The sequence below is a fragment of the Procambarus clarkii genome, chromosome 24 (genome assembly GCF_040958095.1).
Source record: "Procambarus clarkii isolate CNS0578487 chromosome 24, FALCON_Pclarkii_2.0, whole genome shotgun sequence".
Taxonomy (NCBI): Eukaryota; Metazoa; Arthropoda; class Malacostraca; order Decapoda; family Cambaridae; genus Procambarus; species Procambarus clarkii.
Window position 1 is genome coordinate 4,869,906 of NC_091173.1, and position 19,679 is coordinate 4,889,584.

Sequence of the window (19,679 nt, forward strand, 5' to 3'; positions counted from 1 at the left end):
CTCAGGCAAATTAGGGGCTAATTAGGATTAGTTAGAATTAGAGAATTAGGATTAGACTAGTCTAATTAGACTAGTTAGGATTAAATGATCCATTGTCTATACAGTATACCTAGGTCATAAAAGTATTTGTGTGTACGTCTGATAACATACTACTTGTGAAGGAGGAAATGTATATTTTTACCTCTCAAAATGTTTGGTAATGTGTTTATTTGTGATGTGTGTCTATGTATATATTAACACGTTGTACTGAATGGGGTGAGAATAGCTTGAGCTACCTCATCCCTTTGTGTGTATTTTACCTCAATAAACTTATTTCAATTTCAATTCAATTCAAATGATCCATGTTTTTTCATGTTACCCTTTATTTACCCGAGTTTACCTGAGGGCCTCGACGAGGTCAGGACGCCGGCGGCTTGTCAAATGTGTTATTCTATTTGTTCTAAGAATTTTTCGAGCTGGATATTAAAATTAAGTGTTTTAGCATTTACGGATTCGGCGGTTAAGCTGTTCCATGGGTTCTGAGCCACGAACTTGTGACGTATTCACGACATCAAGAAATATATAACAGTGGTTTTCTGCAATCTGTCCAATAAGATCTGTTTAGAGTCAATTTGCAGCCATAATTCGAGAACATTTTCCCGGGATGGAGCTTCCCTCTATAAAAGCCTTAAGAATCCGTCCAATAAGAACATAAGTTAATGTAGTTAACTTATTATGCACCCTATACCCATCGTATGGACAGTAGTGGAAAATAAAGGGTTATGAAGGCACAGAATGGGCTCGGGGATTGAACCCCAAAATTCATTTAGCTAAGCAATTTAATCTTAATGCGCTAGTTACAACATTTAGTGTACATCGCCATATCAACATTGGGGTTAACATAAGGATGTAGTTTTACTGTCTTAGATAAAGATGCAATATTGATTGGTGGCAGGAGTCACGTAACTGAGGACAGCAGTGGCAGGTTGAAAAGATGTCAACAGAGAGTGCTCGACCAATAGAGAGCCGTCACTGGGGTGGCAGCAAATGCGAGGGTCGGAGAGATATGACATCACTGAGTAGGCAACAAATAGGAGGGTCCAAGGGTGTCGTCACTGGGTACTCAACCAATCAGAAGGCCGAGGAGATATGTCGTCATTGGAACTTGGACCAATGGGAAGAAGGACGAAGTGTGTCGTCATTGAGCGGAGAACCAGTGAGAGGGTAGGAGAAGCGTGTCGTCACCAGTACCGTCCCGTCGGGCTTCAGCTCCAGCTCAGCCAGTTTTCATCACACACAACTACGCTCTTAACAATTCGTCCTCCATTTTATAACTTTGCGTACCTCTGTCATGTTATCGCGCGCGTCACGCTTGTTAAATTGCAGTCGACATTTTTAGCAGCGAGCGAAGTTATCTGCGGGTTGTTGAAGGTGTTGGTGGAGGTGGTGAGCCCCGGAGTGAGCCCGACGCCGCCGCCACAAGCCAGGAAAATGGCCGACGCCAACAGCAACGTCGTCGTCGTCGATAATATTAACAATCTTAATGAACGGAAGAACTTTGTGTGTGGAGTAGTGGAAGGTTAGTGTGGTGTGTGAGGGAGAGGGTGAGGGCGAGGGAGACACACACACAGGTGGAGGGCCCAAGTGTCAGTGAGGCCGCCCGCCATCTTGTACTCTTGGGGGCCCTTGTCTGCGGGGCCTCTCTCCTACACCCTTAACATGTCTCAACACTCACACGTGACGACACTAACACTCACTATCACGTCTCCGCCCAACACACACAACACCTTTGGTGTTTATATAATAAATTCAAAATATTTATATATGTAATATATATTACGGGTCGTGGTAGTACAGTCGGGTTCGTTCTCTACCACCATTCGAGAATTCGGATTCGAATCCCGAACGGGACAGAAATGGTTGGGCTCATTTCCTTTCACCTAATGCACCTCTTCACCCAGCAGTATGTACGTTCTCTAGAGTTAGTCAGCTTGTGTTAGTCAGCTACACTCTGGACGGGGTCAGTAATTCCACCTTTGGAGGGGGAGAGGGGGGGGGCTCGATATAAGCCTAACGTGTTTAAATACACTCTGGCTTCCTGTCCCCTGACACAGTGAAGTAAAATTAAATGCAATTTTTTAAGTGATGGAAGCTGAAACCCTGAAATTTTGGAGAAGTATTAAAATTCATTCTGCATGCAAATTTTGACGTGTCAGGGCGGGACGTGGGTGTCAGGGCGGGACGTGGGTGTCAGGGCGGGACGTGGGTGTCAGGGCGGGACGTGGGTGTCAGGGCGGGACGTGGGTGTCAGGGCGGGACGTGGGTGTCAGGGCGGGACGTGGGTGTCAGGGCGGGACGTGGGTGTCAGGGCGGGACGTGGGTGTCAGGGCGGGACGTGGGTGTCAGGGCGGGACGTGGGTGTCAGGGCGGGACGTGGGTGTCAGGGCGGGACGTGTGTGTCAGGGCGGGACGTGTGTGTCAGGGCGGGACGTGTGTGTCAGGGCGGGACGTGTGTGTCAGGGCGGGACGTGTGTGTCAGGGCGGGACGTGTGTGTCAGGGCGGGACGTGTGTGTCAGGGCGGGACGTGGGTGTCAGGGCGGGACGTGGGTGTCAGGGCGGGACGTGGGTGTCAGGGCGGGACGTGGGTGTCAGGGCGGGACGTGGGTGTCAGGGCGGGACGTGGGTGTCAGGGCGGGACGTGGGTGTCAGGGCGGGACGTGGGTGTCAGGGCGGGACGTGTGGTGGGAAATAGTGAGGTGTGGCAAGCCTACTCTGACAGCATGTGATTATTGCCCAACCTCCTACTCTCGTATCTAGTAAAATCCTGTATAGAAATTATTTATTAAACAGTATTGTTACTATGTCAGCATAGTGAACAATACCAACAAAGTAGGTAAAATCACCCACTTAAGGCCTGTCAAGTTTGACATAAGTAATAGGCCTGAAACCCAAAGTTGCAGTAAAGCTATGCTATTGTGCATCTTGTGCACACCATAATTCATTTTGTTTGGGACAGGCAGCCTGTATGTATGTGACAGAGCTTAGTAAGCTTAGGAACCTATACACCAGGGGGTAGAAATCTTTCAGAACCCTGTATACCACTTATGTAAGACCAATTCTGAAGTATGCAGCTCCAGCCTGGAGTCCATACCTAGTTAAACACAAGACAAAGCTAGAGAAGATTCAGCGGTATGCCACCAGGCTCGTCCCGGAACTGAGAGGAATGAGCTACGAGGAAAGGTTAAAGAAGCTGAACCTCACATCCCTGGAAAACAGAAGTGTAAGGGGAGACATGATAACCACCTACAAAATTCTCAGGGGAATTGACAGCGTGGACAAAGACAAACTCTTCAGCACGGGTGGGACACGAACAAGGGGACACGCGTGGAAACTTAGTACCCAGATGAGCCACAGAGACATTAGAAAGAATTTTTTCAGTGTCAGAGTAGTTAATAAATGGAATGCACTAGGAAGTGATGTGGTGGAGGCCGACTCCATACACAGTTTCAAATGTAGATTATATGATAGAGCCCAGTAGGCTCAGGAATCTGTACACCCGTTGATTGACGGTTGAGAGGCGGGACCAAAGAGCCAAAGCTCAACGCCTGCAAGCACAATTAGGTGAGTACCAGGTTGTCCCATCTTGTAGGCGAGTGGAGAAAGGTTTCAGTGTAACATAAAGGGTCCAGGAACTGGGCCACAACAATTACAGTGTTTGGAAGTGGTTAGAAATGCCAGGAAATTGCAGAGTGATGAGGTTGGCAAACTTTGGTCAGTAAGACAAGACCTCTCAAAGGAAGACAGAGAAAAGCTGAAAATGAACCTAATTGAAGCAAAACGTCTAAATGGGGATAGAAATGAAGAAGACAGATTCTTTTTTCTACAAAGTGTCAGGGACTGGAAAGCTTGTGAAATGATACATAAAAACAAGGCAACAAAATCATTAGTGGAAGGGGGAGTAAAGAGCAAAGGGAAAGGGAACATGTTCCTGAAAATTGTATACTGTATACCAATATAGATGGAGTGAGGTCAAAAACTTTGGAGTTGCAAGATATAATTCAGCTCATGGTCCCAGATATTGTTGCATTATCAGGGACGAAACTTGAAGAAAATATATTAAATGAAGTCATATTCCCAAGGGGCTATTCAGTTTGGAGATGTGACAGGAAAACTATGAAGGGAGGAGTGGTGGCTGTACTGGTGAAAGAACACCTGAAGGTAAGAGAGTTAATATTTGAAAACCCTCGAGATATTGACATAATGGCATTGCAACTCTGGAATCAGGATAAGCTGATAATTTTAAATGCCTACAGCCCACCAGCAAGCAACACATGAACAAAGGAAGAACTGGATGACAAACGAGAGGGCCTCATAATGGTCATGACAGATTATTGTACAAGCAGATAGATAAATCACGACTGTTGATATTGGGGGACTTCAACTTTAAAGCAATAGACTGGGAGGCCTATGAAGCAAAAACGGAGGACTTTTGGACATGCAGATTTGTGAACCTCATTCTGGAGACATTCATGTATCAACACATCAAGCTGGCCACAAGAATGAGGGAAGGAGATGTACTGTTAGTACTGGATCTAGTATTCACCAGGAAAGAAGAGATATTTGACATCCAGTACCTTCCTTCCTTGGGAAAGAGTGATCATGTCCTGTTAGACATTAAATATGCTTTAAAATATTATCTAGAAGAAAATGGGGACATTGAAACAGTTGATAAACTCGATTTAAAGAGGTCACTATGGAGAACTTTGAAATTTTTTTAATGTGTAATTGGAAAGACTTGTTGCTAGGCAGGGAAGTAAATGATATGTATGCCAAATTTTGCAAAATATACAATGAAGGCACATAAACATTCATACCAAAACATAGATGCGGCACCAGAAAACAGGATTGGTTCAACAGAAATTATGAGGGGCCAGAGACCAAAAAGACACAAAAATGGAATCAATATAGGAAGAGGCCAAACCCCCAAACATACCAGCGATACAAAGATGCGAGAAACTATACAACAGTAAGGAGAGAGGCAGAAAGAAATTTTGAAAAAGGTATAGCGGATAAATGTAAAACAGAACCGGGCCTATTCTATAAATTCATAAATAACAAATTGCCGGTAAAGGATAATATCCAGAGGTTGAAAATGTGAAACAGATTCACGGGAAGTGAAAAGGAAATGTGTGAAACATTAAATGAAAAGTTCCAAAGTGTGTTTGTACATAATGAAATCTAAAGAGAACCAGACAATAAGAATTCCAGAAAACAACATAGAGCGTATAGAGGTGTCAAGAGATGAAGTGGAAAATATGCTAAAGGAGCTCAGTAAGAACAAAGCAGTTGGCTCAGATGGAGTTTCACCATGGGTTTTGAGAGAATGTGCATCTGAGCTCAGCATTCCACTTCACCTGAACTTTCAGGCATCCCTGTGTACAGGAGTCGTAGCAGATGTGTGGAAAAAGGCCAACATAGTTTCATTTTACAAAAATGGCAGCAGGGAAGACCCCCCCTCAATTATAGACCTGTATCATTGGCAAGTGTAATAGTGAAAATATTGGAAAAAATTATAAACTAAATGGATAAAACACCTGGAGAGAAATGATATGATATCACACACATTATGGTTTTCGATCTGGAAGATTCTGTGTATTGGATTTACTCAGTTTCTATTATCGAGCCACAGAGATTTTACAGGAAAGAAATTGACTACATCTATCTGGACCTAAAAAAGGCTTTCAACAGAGTTCCACATAAGAGGTTGTTCTGGAAACTGGAAAATATTGGAGGGGTGACAGGTACGCTTCTAACATGGATGAAAATTTTTCTGACCGATAGAAAAATGAGGGCAGTAATCAGAGGCAATGTATCGGACTTGAGAAATGTCACAATTGGAGTACCACAGGGTTCAGTTCTTGCACCGGTGATGTTCATTGTCTACATAAATGATCTACCAGTTGGTATACAGAATTATATGAACATGTTTGCTGATGATGCTAAGATAATAGGAAAGATAAGAAACTTAGATGATTGTGATGACCTTCAAGACCTGGCCAAAATAATTATATGGAGCACCACTTGGCAAATGGAATTTATTGTGAATAAATGCCATGTTATGGAATGTGGAATAGGAGAACATAAACCCCACACAACCTATAAATTCTGTGAGAAATCTTTAAAGAATTCTGATAAAGAAAGATCTAGGGGTGGTTCTAGTTAGAAAACTATCACCTGAGGACCATATGAAAAACGTTGTGCGAGGAGATTATGCCACACTTTCTAACTTAAGGGGGCGTTATTCACAAAATATGCAAAAAATGAAAACTCGTTCAATTTCAATCAAACTTTTTTGACAAGTTGTATATGAAAAGGGTTTCATTTGGTCCAAGTCTCAGTATCGTAGCATAAATAGGAAGGGTGAAAAAAAATATTGAATTATGTGTCAAAAATTTTCAAAAATGGTCAAAAAAGATTATCAAACAAAAATGTCAACTGAAATCATGTCTGACTCTCAGGTATCACAATAGCATATATTAAAAACAAATTATAATTAGTTTTATTAACAAAAAATTTAGTTAAAAAAAGTCAAATTTTACTTTTTTTTTTTTTAATTTTATCTCTCTCTTGTTTATAGGGCGATTTGCATGAAACTTATACACCTGACTGCACGTATGCCTATCTGTAAGGGTGCCAATTTTGGAGGAAATTGGTTATGTCAACTTCAGCCACAGAGGGCAACACCTTAGAATTTATTTTTTACTTGAAAGTTTGTTACTTGAAAATGAATCTTTCATTTTTTATGCAATTTACATGAAACTTACACATTATATATAAATTTTGTCTCTAAAATCGTTTGCAAGCATTTTTATCTTGTTCTTTATTGACTTTATAATAGCAATAAACATGATATATTTGCATAATTTTGGAGGGGAACTTAGACTATTTGTATTAGGAAAACTAAAGACGTTTTGGAAAATCTTTTGCAAGGGATCCTTTATTATATGTTAATGTGTCAGAAAAGTGTCATAGAATGATTATATCTGAAAGGTGTGGTTGTAAATTTACACTTGAAAATGTGTAAAATTCGTTGAAAAAAATAAAATTAAAAATCTCCCTTACTATTTAGGCTACAGTACTGAAACTTTGAACAATTGTAGCCCTTTTCATATACAACCAGTCAAAAATAATGGTTGACACTAAACAACAACTTTAATATACCCGAATAACGCCCCCTTAAGAATTGATTTTAAATACATGGATGGTGATGTACTAAAGAAATTATTCATGACTTTTGTTAGACAAAAGCTGGAATATGCAGCAATTGTATGGTGCCCATATCTTAAGAAACGTCAACAAACTGGAAAAGATGCAAAGACATGCTACTAAGTGGCTCCTAGAACTGAAATGCAAGAGCTACGAGGAGAAGTTAGAGGCATTAAATATGCCAAAACTAGAAGACAAGAATGCTAAAGCTAATGCTAATGGCAAAATGCTAAAGAAATTGTTCAAGACTTCTGTTAGGCCAAAGCTAGAATATGCAGCAATTGTATGGTGCCCATATCTTAAGCAGCACATCAACAAACTAGAAAAGGTGCAAAGACAAGCCACTAAGTGGCTCCCAGAACTGAAGGGCAAGAGGTTAGAGGCATTAAAAATGCCAAAACTAGAAGATAGAAAAAGAGGCCATATGATCACCATGTACAAAATAGTAACAGGAATCGATAAAATTGATAGGGAAGAATTCCTGAGATCTGGAACTTAAGGAACAGGAGGTCATAGATTTAAATTAAGTAAACAAAGCTGCCAAAGGAATATAAGAATATTCACTTTCGCAAACAGAGTGGTAGACGGTTGGAACAAGTTTAATGAGATGGTGGCAGAGGCTAAAATGGTCAGTAATTTCAAAGCATTATATGACAGTGCTGGGTAGACGGGACACCACGAGTGTAGCTCTCATCCTGTAACTACACTCGGGTAATTACCAGCAGATTGATAGTTGAGGCTTGGGATCAAAGAGCTGAAGCTCAACCCTTGCAAGGACAAATAGGGAAGTATGCACATACACACACATTAGGCTTATGTTGAGCGGCTTGATCCCCCAAGGTCACACTACTGACCCCTCTTAAAATGCAACCCCCATAACAGTTCACTAACTCCCAGCTACCAATTTACTGTTAGGTGAACAGAGGTACTAAGTGAAAATTAATGTGCCGAGCCACTTGTCTCATCCGGGATTTGAACCTGGGATTCTCAATTGAATCGAGACTTAATCCAACTGTACTACAGACCCTTAAATGGTAATGATAATGCAAAGCCCAAACGTTTCCCACGCCTCAGGGTATGGAATCGCCAAGATTTGGTTACGTACATAAGAACCATTTCGTGTGTGTGTTAGCTTGCATTAATTATAAAAAAATGGAACCCTCTAGTAGATTGAAAAAGTAAAATACCTAGCATTTGTGGTGTCCCGTACTCGGGAACAGGAATCCTTTTAGGTGTATCAAAGTCCCTCTAAACAGTATTGATCTTCCCTAGCATGCAACCCACAACAGTTGCCTAACTCTTGGGTATCAATTTACTGCTACGTGAATAGACATAAGGTAAAAGGAAATGTTGACCAAATTTTTCTGTCCTGCTACAGGAATTGAATTGGGGACCTTCCAGCTGTGACTTGATTATGCATTCCACTGCACCTAGTATGGTACATGCTGTATTACTGGACAAAATTATACATAAAATTGTGTTAGGCCTAGAATTGATTGTTAGGTTTGCGGGTAGTATGTTTCAGTTTTTGATATGCCCTTTAGAATTCCAATACAATATTGCAAAACTCTGACTATCTTTGGCTACAATGGTCCATATTTTGTACATTCCTTTCTTATCTATAGGTGCTACATTTTTTGGAAGATGGATTTGATTTGTGACTGAAAGTCACTGAAAGTTCTAAAGTAGGGAGCTGCAGTAAAAAAAAGCCTACCAAACATTAGGAGTAATTAAACAAACCTTTGACTTTGGAGGAAAATAGTGGCCATTCCGTTATATTAAACTAATCTCTATTGCACCTCCATTTGGTTTGCTGCATCCAAGCTTGGAGACTTGCCTACAAAAGGAGGTAACTGCTTTGTAAAAAGTTTAGCTCGGTGATAAAAATCATCCCAGAATTAAATCTACACCAGGAAGGGTTGAGGGCTTCAGGATTAACATTATTGTACTACTGTACAAAATAGACATAAGGCTGATCTCGGAGTCTTAAATTTCTGAACAATTAAGATGTTAATTTTAATCTAACTTACAGTACACTGCTACTTTCAAAGGCCCAGTGTAACTCTAAAGAGGTCGGAGGTCAGCTGAATAAGTATAACAATCATCAATGTAGGACCGAAAACAACGTTTTACACTTTTCACCTATTGTGTAATGTACCTAAGGAATTGCCTAAAAAACAGCACTCCGGTACAAAATTCAGCTGGAAAAAAATCCTAGAAATAATGGAGTGGTGACATAAGCAACTGGCGCTTTATTCCTGGATAGTCCACTACAACTGGTTGCCATTTGGTAAATCGAGGGTTTCCATAAGCAGTAGAATTTGAAATACAGTACAGTACTGTATAATAATATATATAATATAATAATAATATTATAAATAAATAATATTACTTATAAATATATTATAAATATAATATTACTCTGGTAATAAATATAGAAATGTCAGTGATGCAATTTTACTGAGAAGTAAGCTAACATTTTAATGACGAATCTGATAATAGCTTGTGAGCTGGTGCTCAATTGTATTACTGTTCAGTACTGTATTAGCATACAGGGATACTCGTAAATCATACACATGCATTTCTACAAAGCTTGTTTTGTTAAAACTGTATATTGTATATCATTAGGCTGGCCAGGACAGGTTTTAAAATCTGCAGTCTTGAATATGATGACCCATATTCACACATGGCTGCGTGATTCATCCTCTACTCTCAATTGAGGATCCTGAGTTTGATGCCAAGGTGCAGCAGAAATGGTTGGGCACGTTTCCTTTCACCTGGTGTCTCTGGGTCATTCCATGCCAAATCATCACAGATCCCAACCTGACTGTCTCAAATTTTCATGAAATTTGGTAAAGATGTAGAGTACATGATGTTACATGTGCAAAATTTTAGTAATCATAACTCATGATATACACACAGCAGGGTTGTCAGCGTGATAAACAAATACACCATTTTTGGCTTACAAAACTCAACAAAAAAATAATCATAACTCTTCATGTTAGGCTGGCTTTGAAGCTAAGTAAACATTAAAACCACTTTTATATTGAATATTTTTAATTTCAAGATCACATGAAGACCATTGATCTTGAATATATAAAAATTATATTATAAATTATTATAAACATCTCTTAATTTATGCAGGGGAAAAATGTTTTAGTGAAATGTTTGGTTCAAGTTTCATTTTGGGATGGCTTTGGTAACAGGATTAAATATAAAGTATAGGTATGTAATAGTTCTTACATTACATTTTTGTAACGCCACTAGCATGCACAGCATTTCAGGCAGGTTCTTAATCTTAATTTTCCTTGGAATTTGACCTGCCAGTCGTTTAAATAACCAGGTACCCATTTATGGCTGGGTGAACAGAGGCGTACAGTTAAGGATTGGCACCTAGTCAATCCTTCCCGGCCAGGATACAAACCCAGGCCAAATCGCTTTCGAAACATGGAGCAAGTGTCTTATCACTGCACCATGGGGGACTGCTCCATAAACACTTCTTGCACCAAACTTGCATCAAGCAAGTTCTGACTTCTGATAGTCTTTGTATTTCTCAGCAAGGGTTACCAATTTAGCTCTTTAGAGGTAAATTTAGATCTTTTGTACCCTTAGCATCAGTTGATTCCAACCCCTCCTCCGAATAGACAGTACGTTTTAATTTAAAGGTAAAAGGTAATAAGTACAATTCTGACTACCGGCTTAGTACATAAATACACTTAATCACCAGAATCGCACCAAAATATTGTGAATATTAGAGTTTACCTGAAAAGCTGTATTGAAAACCACGACCTTACCTAATCATCTTAGTGTAGGAGGACAAGCATTTTATTGCTTCTTAATTACAATTAGTACTTAACCTATAGCTATATTGATACAGTATTATTGTACAGTTTTATAAAACTAATGTACATAACTAAATTCTTTCAATAAATTTGTAACGTAACTCAGGATATTTTCAAATTTTGTGTAAAATCTCTATTGTTTAATAAAACTGAAAAAGAAATTCATTATATTTAAAACTTGTGTATATAGAATTGAACATGAAAACTTCATCCTAAAATTTTGAGTCTCAACAGAAAATGAGGAGAATTGTTTGTTTATTTATTTATTTATTTATTTATTTATATATATACATAAAAGAAGGTACATTGGGATTGTGAGGATACATAGCATAGTAATTAGTCTTGTAAAGCCACTAGTACGCACAGCGTTTCGGGCAGAAAATATATAGGTAGGTAAATATAACGGCACAATTAAGTGTGTGTATGTACTATGTAGACAGTAAGGAATGTACTTATTATATTTAGTATTAAAACGTACTGTCTAATCAGAGGATGCGTTGGTTGATTCACATGTAGCTTCAACTTTTAATTTTTAGTGCTAAGTTGATAGTGTGGCAATGGATATGAAGTACTGTATATAAATACAGTTGAGGAAGGTGTTACCATGATTTAAAAACTACTACTTGTGAGAAGCAGATACTGTAAATATGTGACAACTATAGGAAAGAAATTTAAATAGCTTCTGTTAGTGAACAGAACACAAACTGTGTGTGTGTGTCAACAAGAAATAATGGAGAATAAGTTGTTACACAGATGACACGAAGCTAGGCACCTGGAACTCAAACATTTGAAGCTTTTATAACAGGAACAAGGAATTAATAAGAGGTTTTCTTCAGAACCAACTAGTGAAGTACAGCTACCAAATATTCCACAGAAAACTGTCATGGGAAGAAATAAAAAGATTGTAACTTGCATCTATAACGATGCCTTGTGGTTAGGTTGTCATGTACAGTAAATGCAGCGTCACTAGTGTTTTGCATCCTTAACCTGTTTCCTTTGAAATTGTGCGCTGTTCAACAACAAAAGAATTGTATTTTCTAAAGCTCATCAACCACAGAAATGATTTCTATTTACTGTATCTTATAAACAATTATAAAATTGAGTGTCATAACATTTAATTAACATAATAAAGGGCAGTGTATTGTCTCACTGTATCTAATTACAGATATGACCCCCATGTAATATATTTGCCACTGCTATGCCTTGCCTGGTATGTCTTCTATCCCTTCTTCTTTTTCACATGCCAGTTCCTTAAACGTGTCCTGAATTGCAGGTTTCTATGGTCGACCATGGACACCGGAACAAAGAAAGGATCTCTTTGCAAAGTAAGTCTGTTTTCTTTTGAATATTTAGATAAAAAATTACACTAAAGGTGGGTGAATTATTCAACATTTTGAGAGCTGTTGGCTATTTGATATACATTATTCTAATGTACATTATTCTAATGTACAATAACATTTTATTATCCCTATTACACAAACCAGGTATTGTATCTTGCATCCCACCTTCGTGTGGAATTATTTTACATTGCAGATTTGAAGACAGACTCTACAGCTTTTTCCAGGTATAGATTATGATGTATATCTCACGTGCACTCTTGGAATATATTTGAAGGGCTTTTAGATGCTCCAAACCATTTATTGGCCATACCCAGAAATCCTTAGGGCAACTATAGCTGATGGTCTAATTGTTTTTATTATTAATCACTTTTAGGAATAGTTTGTGGTTTTCACAGGCTTATTATTTGTAGTGTACTTCAGTTTTGGTTGGTTAAAATATCTAACGCTAACAATCTATTTGATACACTTCTTGGGTAATAAACCATTTTGTCCTGATCATTGTGGTAGCCATCTACGCAAGCTTAAATTAAAGGAAGGAATCAGGAATTACATATTTAAAACTATTCTTTAATGGTTTATAGTTATAATTGGTCTATGAAGTTTTTAGTAAATCCGTTTATACAAAGGGAACTTAGTAGTATTCAGTCACTGGCCATTATAATTATCAATTATATACTTTATAATAAATATTTATACACATTGTGTATCAGGTGAAATTGTTGTTGCAAAACTAGGTTGATAACACTGATACCAATACATTGGTATTCCTCTAATTTTACAATTCTGTATAGTATATGTACAATGGGAATGGGATTGCATTTTTTTGGTCAATTATTCATAATGTCTGTATTGTGAGATAAGCAAATCATAGGGCCCAGTAATATCTCCCTTGATCAGCTGTACTGTCTACCCTTGTAATTACCTAAGTGTAGTTGCAGGATGAGAGCTATGCTCGTGGTGTCCCGTCTTCCCAACACTCTTTGTCATATAACAACAGGATGTTGATTGTGCGTGTGCCCCCGTGTTAAATAAGTTGTCTTTATCTACTCTATCAATTCCTCTGGGTACAGTATCTTGTATGTGGTGATCCCCTAACTTCTTTGCTTCCAGCGACGTGAGGTTTGGTTCCCGTAGTTTCTCCTCATAGCTCATACCCCTTAGCTCAGGTACTAGTCTTGTGGCATATCTCTGAACCTTCTCCAATTTAGTCTTGTGCTTGATGAGATATTGACTCCATGTTGGAGCTACATACTCCAGGATTGGTCTAACATGTGTTGTGTAAAAGGTTTCTGAATGATTCCTTAAAGAAGTTTCAAAAGGCTGTTGTTATGTTGGCCAACCTGACATATGCCACTGATGATATCCTCTTGGTGTGGGCTTCTGGAGACAGATCTGGCATCATATCAACCCCCAGGTCTTTCTCACTTTCTGATTCTTGAAGAATTTCATGTCCCAAATGGTACCTTGTATCTGACCTGCTCCCTACACCTATTTTCATTACATTTGCTTGGGTTAAACTATAAAAGCCATTTGTTGGACCATTCCTTCAGTTTGTCCAGGTCATCTTGATGCCTCGTACTGTCCTGTCTTAATCCTTTTCATAATTTTGGCATTGTTGACAAACAGGACAGGATAGGACCGAGTACAGAACCCTGTGACTCCACTGGTGACTTCGTGCCATTCTGAAGTCTAATCCCTCTCAATAATTCTCTGCTTCCTATTACTTAGGTATGCCCATATCCACTGGAGTACCCTACCAGTTACTCTTGCTTGTTTCTCCAACTTACGCACGAGCCTCTTATTGGAGTACTATGTCAAAGGCTTTCTGACAGTCCAAGAAAATGCAGTCTGCCCACCCTTCTCTTTCTTGCTTAATCTTTGTCACCTGGTTGTATAATTGTATTAAATCTCTAAGGCAAGATTTGCCATCCTTGAACCCATGTTGGTGGTATGTCATGAAATCCCTTCTCTCCAGATGGCCCTACTAGGTTTTTCTCATGATCTCCATCACCTTGTATGGTGTACAAGTTAGGGGCACTGGCGCATAGTTCAGTGCCTCTTGCCTGTCCCCCTTTTTGTATATTAAGACTACATTAGTTGACTTCCATATTTCTGGTAGGTCTCCTGTCTCCAGTGACTTAATATATACCATAGTGTGTTGTGCAAGGTGCTTTTGCACTCTTTTAGCACCATGGTGAGATTCTGTTTGGTCCAACAGCCTTTCTCATGTCCAGATCCAACAGAAGCCTCTTAATCTCATCTCTTGTAATTTCAAACCCTTTCAAGCTACCTGGTTTACTGCCACCTCTCCTACTTCAAGAACTTTTCCTCGTTCCATTGTGAAGACCACCTGGAATCTCGTCGAGTTCTTCGTACACCTCTTCGTCATTTTCTCCATACCAGTCTTCATCTGTTCTTTCACAATTGTTTTCCTCCTGATGAGACTGTGGAGCAGCTTTGGTTTGGTCTTGGCTTCATTTGTTGTTATTTTCATACTGTCTCTGCCTTTCTTCTCACACTGACATGATCATTTCTGGCTCTCTGGTATCTTTCTCTGCTCTCCGGTGTTTTGTAACTACCTAAGTGTAGTTACAGGATGAGAGCTACGCTCGTGGTGTCCCGTCTTCCCAGCACTCGTTGTCATATAACGCTTTAAAATTCTGATGGTTTTGGCCTCCACCACCACCTCACCTAACTTGTTCCAACTGTCTACCACTCTGTTTACAAAAGTGAATTTTCTTATATTTCTCCGGGAGCTTTGTTTCGTTAGTTTAACCCTTAAACTGCGCAACACATCATATGATGTGTTGAGTAACTTGCTATAAATTGCGCATCACATCATATGATTTATTGGAGTACTACGCAAGATTTAAATGGCCTGCGGATACACGGGGTTCACCTCACCTTCATCAGGGCTCTTGTAAACAGATGCTATTTATAAAAAATCGTGGGCAACATTCCCGGGTGTTAGGACCTCAGTACTGAGTGAGCCACCAAGGCTGGTGCACTGAGCTCACAGCACTGCTGTGCTTCTTGTGACCACAGCATCGCCTAAAAATGTCAAAATATGTAAGTACATACTATTATTTAGTGATGATAGTATTACAGAAGACCCCTGACTGTGATAAAAATGTCCAGGGTTCTGATAATAGCAGGATTGTTGTGATAATTAGCACTGTAGTGGGAGGAGTAATCTTGGTGGAGAGGGAGGTAGCATTGTCTGCTGACTCTGTGTAACTACCTTGTACTGTCTGGACTTACTATACCAGCTTAGTCTTTTGCTATGGTGAACAAAACATGCAAATACTTGTATATAATGTCTGTATATAGTGAATAAAAGCAAAAAACATTATGGTGGGAAGAGAAGGTTGGCAAGTCAGGTGAGATGAGGTAGGGAGGGAGTGGCAGCCAGTGGCGGGCTAGCTGGTGTCTGGTGGTCACTCCTTGCAGCTGTTTGACTCAACATACTAACTTAGTGATTCCTTATGGTGAACACAAATGTAGATACTTATATATAACATGTATATGTAGTGTAATGACAGCAAAAGGAGTTTTGAGAAGCCATTTTGGTGAGGGAGGTGGCGACATCTGCATGATTTGTCATACTGGGTAAGGGTGGCTACTACTATATAAGCAACAAGGAGAAAGATAAGGGCAATACCGAGAATGAATGCAGAAACGAGAAAGTTGGAACAAAAAACACAGAGGTAGCAAAGTCGTGCACGGGTACAAACAAGAATAATACAATCACAGATGAAAATATTTGCAGGTATTATGCAAAAGGACAGTGCAGATATGGGCCAAGAGGCACGGAATGCTCATTCATGCACCCACGGAAATGCCAAAACTGGTTAGGGAAAGACAGATGTCGTTTTGATAGTGTAGATATGTTCACCCTAAGCTATGCAAACTCCCAGTTAATGAGAGGAAATGCTACGATCTTCATTGCCCTGATTTCCACGTCAGAGGTACACAGCGCTATATAAGAGAGGAAGTCCAATATAATGGCCCTGAAATTTTTTTAGAGGCAGGCACAAACAGGGAGAAACAGACAAGCTGAAACGTGGCAGGAGTACGGATGGAGAGGGGGGAAATGCCCAAAACTGGACTACGGTTTGTCATCAAGCCCACACATACTACACCCCCCAACTACACAGAGACTACCACACTCCCCAGTATCACTTCCAAAACTGGACAAACCATTGCCACAACAACACACCCTGGGTCAGGGTAGAGAGGAGGGAGAACTACCAAAACCTTCCAGAAGTGACACAATATGGACAATCATTCATATTTGCAAACATTCAAGGTTTAAAGCCAAAGTCAAGAAATAAAGTTAAGTTCATAAATGGCCTCCTATTAGAGTCAAACTCAATATTTGGGGCATTCACGGAAACTCATACAAAAGATTACATGGATGGTGAAATCTGGATTCCAAATTATAATTTATATAGATGTGATAGAAAAACTAGGTCAAATGGAGGAGTAGGTCTGTATATTAAAGAAGAACTGGTATGCACAGAACTACTAAACTCAACTAATGAGGTGGTAGAGGTACTTGGAATTAAGGTAGAGAAACTAAACCTAATTATTATTCTAATATATAAACCGCCAGATACAACGGTTGAGGAATTCACAGAGCAGATGCACAAAATAGAGAACATACTTGATAACCTAGCAAACCCAGCTCCAGGTATTATCTTCCTTGGAAATTTCAATTTACTGAGTCTAAAATAGAGAATGGCAAATACAAATATCATAGCAGGGAATGACCCGGGAAATAACCAACCACAGGTCAGAGAACTTTTGAGATTCTGTGACAAATTCTCGCTCAATCAACAGATTACAGAGCCAACTAGGAATGAAAACACACTAGACTTGCTATTCACAAACAATGATGAACTAATCAGAGACATCACAATCTCAGATACTTCATACTTGGACCATAAGCTCATTGAAATGCGAACTAGCATAAATAATGGTAGTAGGTCTAAGAGACCCAACAAGCGAGAAGGAATATTCAATCAATTCAATTTCAACAATAAGAGGATTGACTGGGAAAAAATAAATGTAGACCTTGCAACCATTTAATGGGAGACGGTCTTAAGCGACAAAACTCCCACACAGGGAATAGCTCAACTGACAGCTGAAGCTTACAAGGTCTGCTTGAAGCACGTACCTGTGAGGAGGGGCAGAAGAGGACCACTCTAGAAAGAGAACGCAGACAACTGTACAGAAGGAAAAAAATAACGGAAATGCTTCGGCAGACACAACTATCACAAGCAAGGAAAACAAGCCTAAGCAGGGAGATCGAAGAAATAGAACAAACGTTGAAGTGATCATATGAGTCTGAGGAAATGGAATTGGAACAGAAAGCTATACAAGAGATAAGGAAAAATCCGAAATATTTTTTCACATGCAAAATCAAAATCCAAAACCTCGACCAGTATTGGACCGTTAATTACAAATGAAGGTACGTACACAGAGGACAACAAAGAGATTAGTGAAATTCTAAGAAGCCAGTATGAGGCTATGTTTAGCACACCAATAAATAACATGAAAGTTGATGACCCAGACAGCTTCTTTATGAATGACATTCAAGCTGCAGGTAATATAACGGATATTACCACAAACTCTGAAGACTTTGAAAGAGAAATTGACAATATGCCTATGCACTCAGCTCCTTGGCCTGACTCATGAAATTCAATATTCATAAAGAAATGTAAAGTACCAGTAGCGAGAGCACTCGGCGTAATATGGAGAAAGAGCCTGGATACAGGGGAGATACCAGCAGCACTTAAATCTGCAGATATAGCTCCGTTGCACAAGGGGGTTGAGTAAAGCCTTGGCAGAAAATTATAGGCCAGTTGTACTAACATCACACATAATAAAAGTGTTTGAAAGAGTGATCAGGAATCAAATTTCTAGTTTTATGGAAAACAATGAATTGCACAATCCAGGACAACATGGATTTAGAGCGGGAAGATCCTGTCTGTCACAGTTATTCAACCACTATGACAAAATCACAGAAGCCCTAGAAGAAAAGCAAAATGCAGATGTTGTATACACAGACTTTGCAAAGGTGTTCGACAAATGTGACCATGGGGTGATAGCTCACAAAATGAGGTCAGTGGGAATAACTGGAAAAGTAGGACGCTGGATACTCAATTTCCTGTCGAACAGACAGGACCAGCCCCTCAATTATTTTCCACGTGTAAATTATTATGTATCTCTCCCGCCTGCGCTCAAGGGAGTACAGATTTAGGCTCTTTAGTCGGTCCCAGTAATTTAGATGTTTTACTGAGTGGATTCTAGCAGTAAAGGATCTCTGCACGCTCTCCAGATGTGCCTAAGGAGGCCTAAGGTCAGCAATTTCAGGTCAGCAATTTCCCCAGCTTTGAAAGGGGCTGTCATTGTGCAGCAGTACTCCACTCTAGAGAGCACAAGCGTTTTGAAAAGTATCATCATCGGTATAGCATCTCTAGTGTGAAAAGTTCTTGTTATCCAACCTGTCATTTTTCTTGCAGTTGTGACGGCTACTTTATTGTGTTCTTTAAAGGTAAGGTCTTCCGACATGAGTACACCCAGATCCTTTACATTGCCTTTTCGTTCTATGTTATGATTTGCCTGAGTTTTGTATGTGGTTTCTGTTTTTATATTTTCAATTTTTCCGTAGCGCATGAGCTGGAACTTATCCTCGTTAAACACCATATTATTTTCTGTAGCCCATAGAAAGACCTGATCTATATCTGATTGGAGGTATGCCGTGTCCTCTATGTTGCCAACTCTCATGAAAATCCTAGTGTCATCTGCAAAGGATGATACAGTGCTATAGGTTGTGTTCTTGTCTATGTCCGATATGAGGGTGAGAAAAAGTACTGGAGCAAGCACAGTACCCTGGGGGACTGAGCTCTTCACGATGGATGGGCTGGATTTTATTTTGTTGACTATTACACATTGGGTTCTGTTAGTCAGGAAATTGTAGGTCCATCTGCCTATTTTCCCGGTAATTCCTTTTGAACGCATTTTATGTGCAATAACGCCATGATCACATTTATCAAAAGCTTTTGCGAAATCTCTGTAGATTACATCAGCGTTTTGTTTGTCTTCCATCTCATCTAATGCCATATCATAGTGGTCCAGCAACTGCGACAGGCAAGAGCGCCCTGTTCTGAAACCATGTTGTCCGGGTTTATGGAGATGCTGTGATTCCATGTATTTTGTGATCTTACTTCTTAGTGTGCACTCAAA

General features: G+C 39.6%; 1 protein-coding gene across 3 annotated transcripts in view; it reads left to right on the forward strand.

Annotated features, from left to right (window-relative positions):
* Positions 1–1,103: 1,103 nt before the first annotated feature.
* The window catches only part of Oga (O-GlcNAcase), a 78,385-nt gene continuing 59,809 nt past the window's right edge, over positions 1,104–19,679 (forward strand). For 2 of the 3 annotated variants that reach the window (XM_045747993.2, XM_045747994.2), the window contains exons 1-2: positions 1,104–1,558; positions 12,362–12,413. In XM_045747993.2, coding sequence (XP_045603949.1) covers positions 1,129–1,558; positions 12,362–12,413 — 482 coding nt within the window. In that variant the 5' untranslated portion in view covers positions 1,104–1,128. Of the gene's footprint in view, positions 1,559–12,361; positions 12,414–12,621; positions 12,653–19,679 lie in introns of all 3 variants that reach the window. The other variant, XM_069330495.1, reaches the window with a different exon arrangement.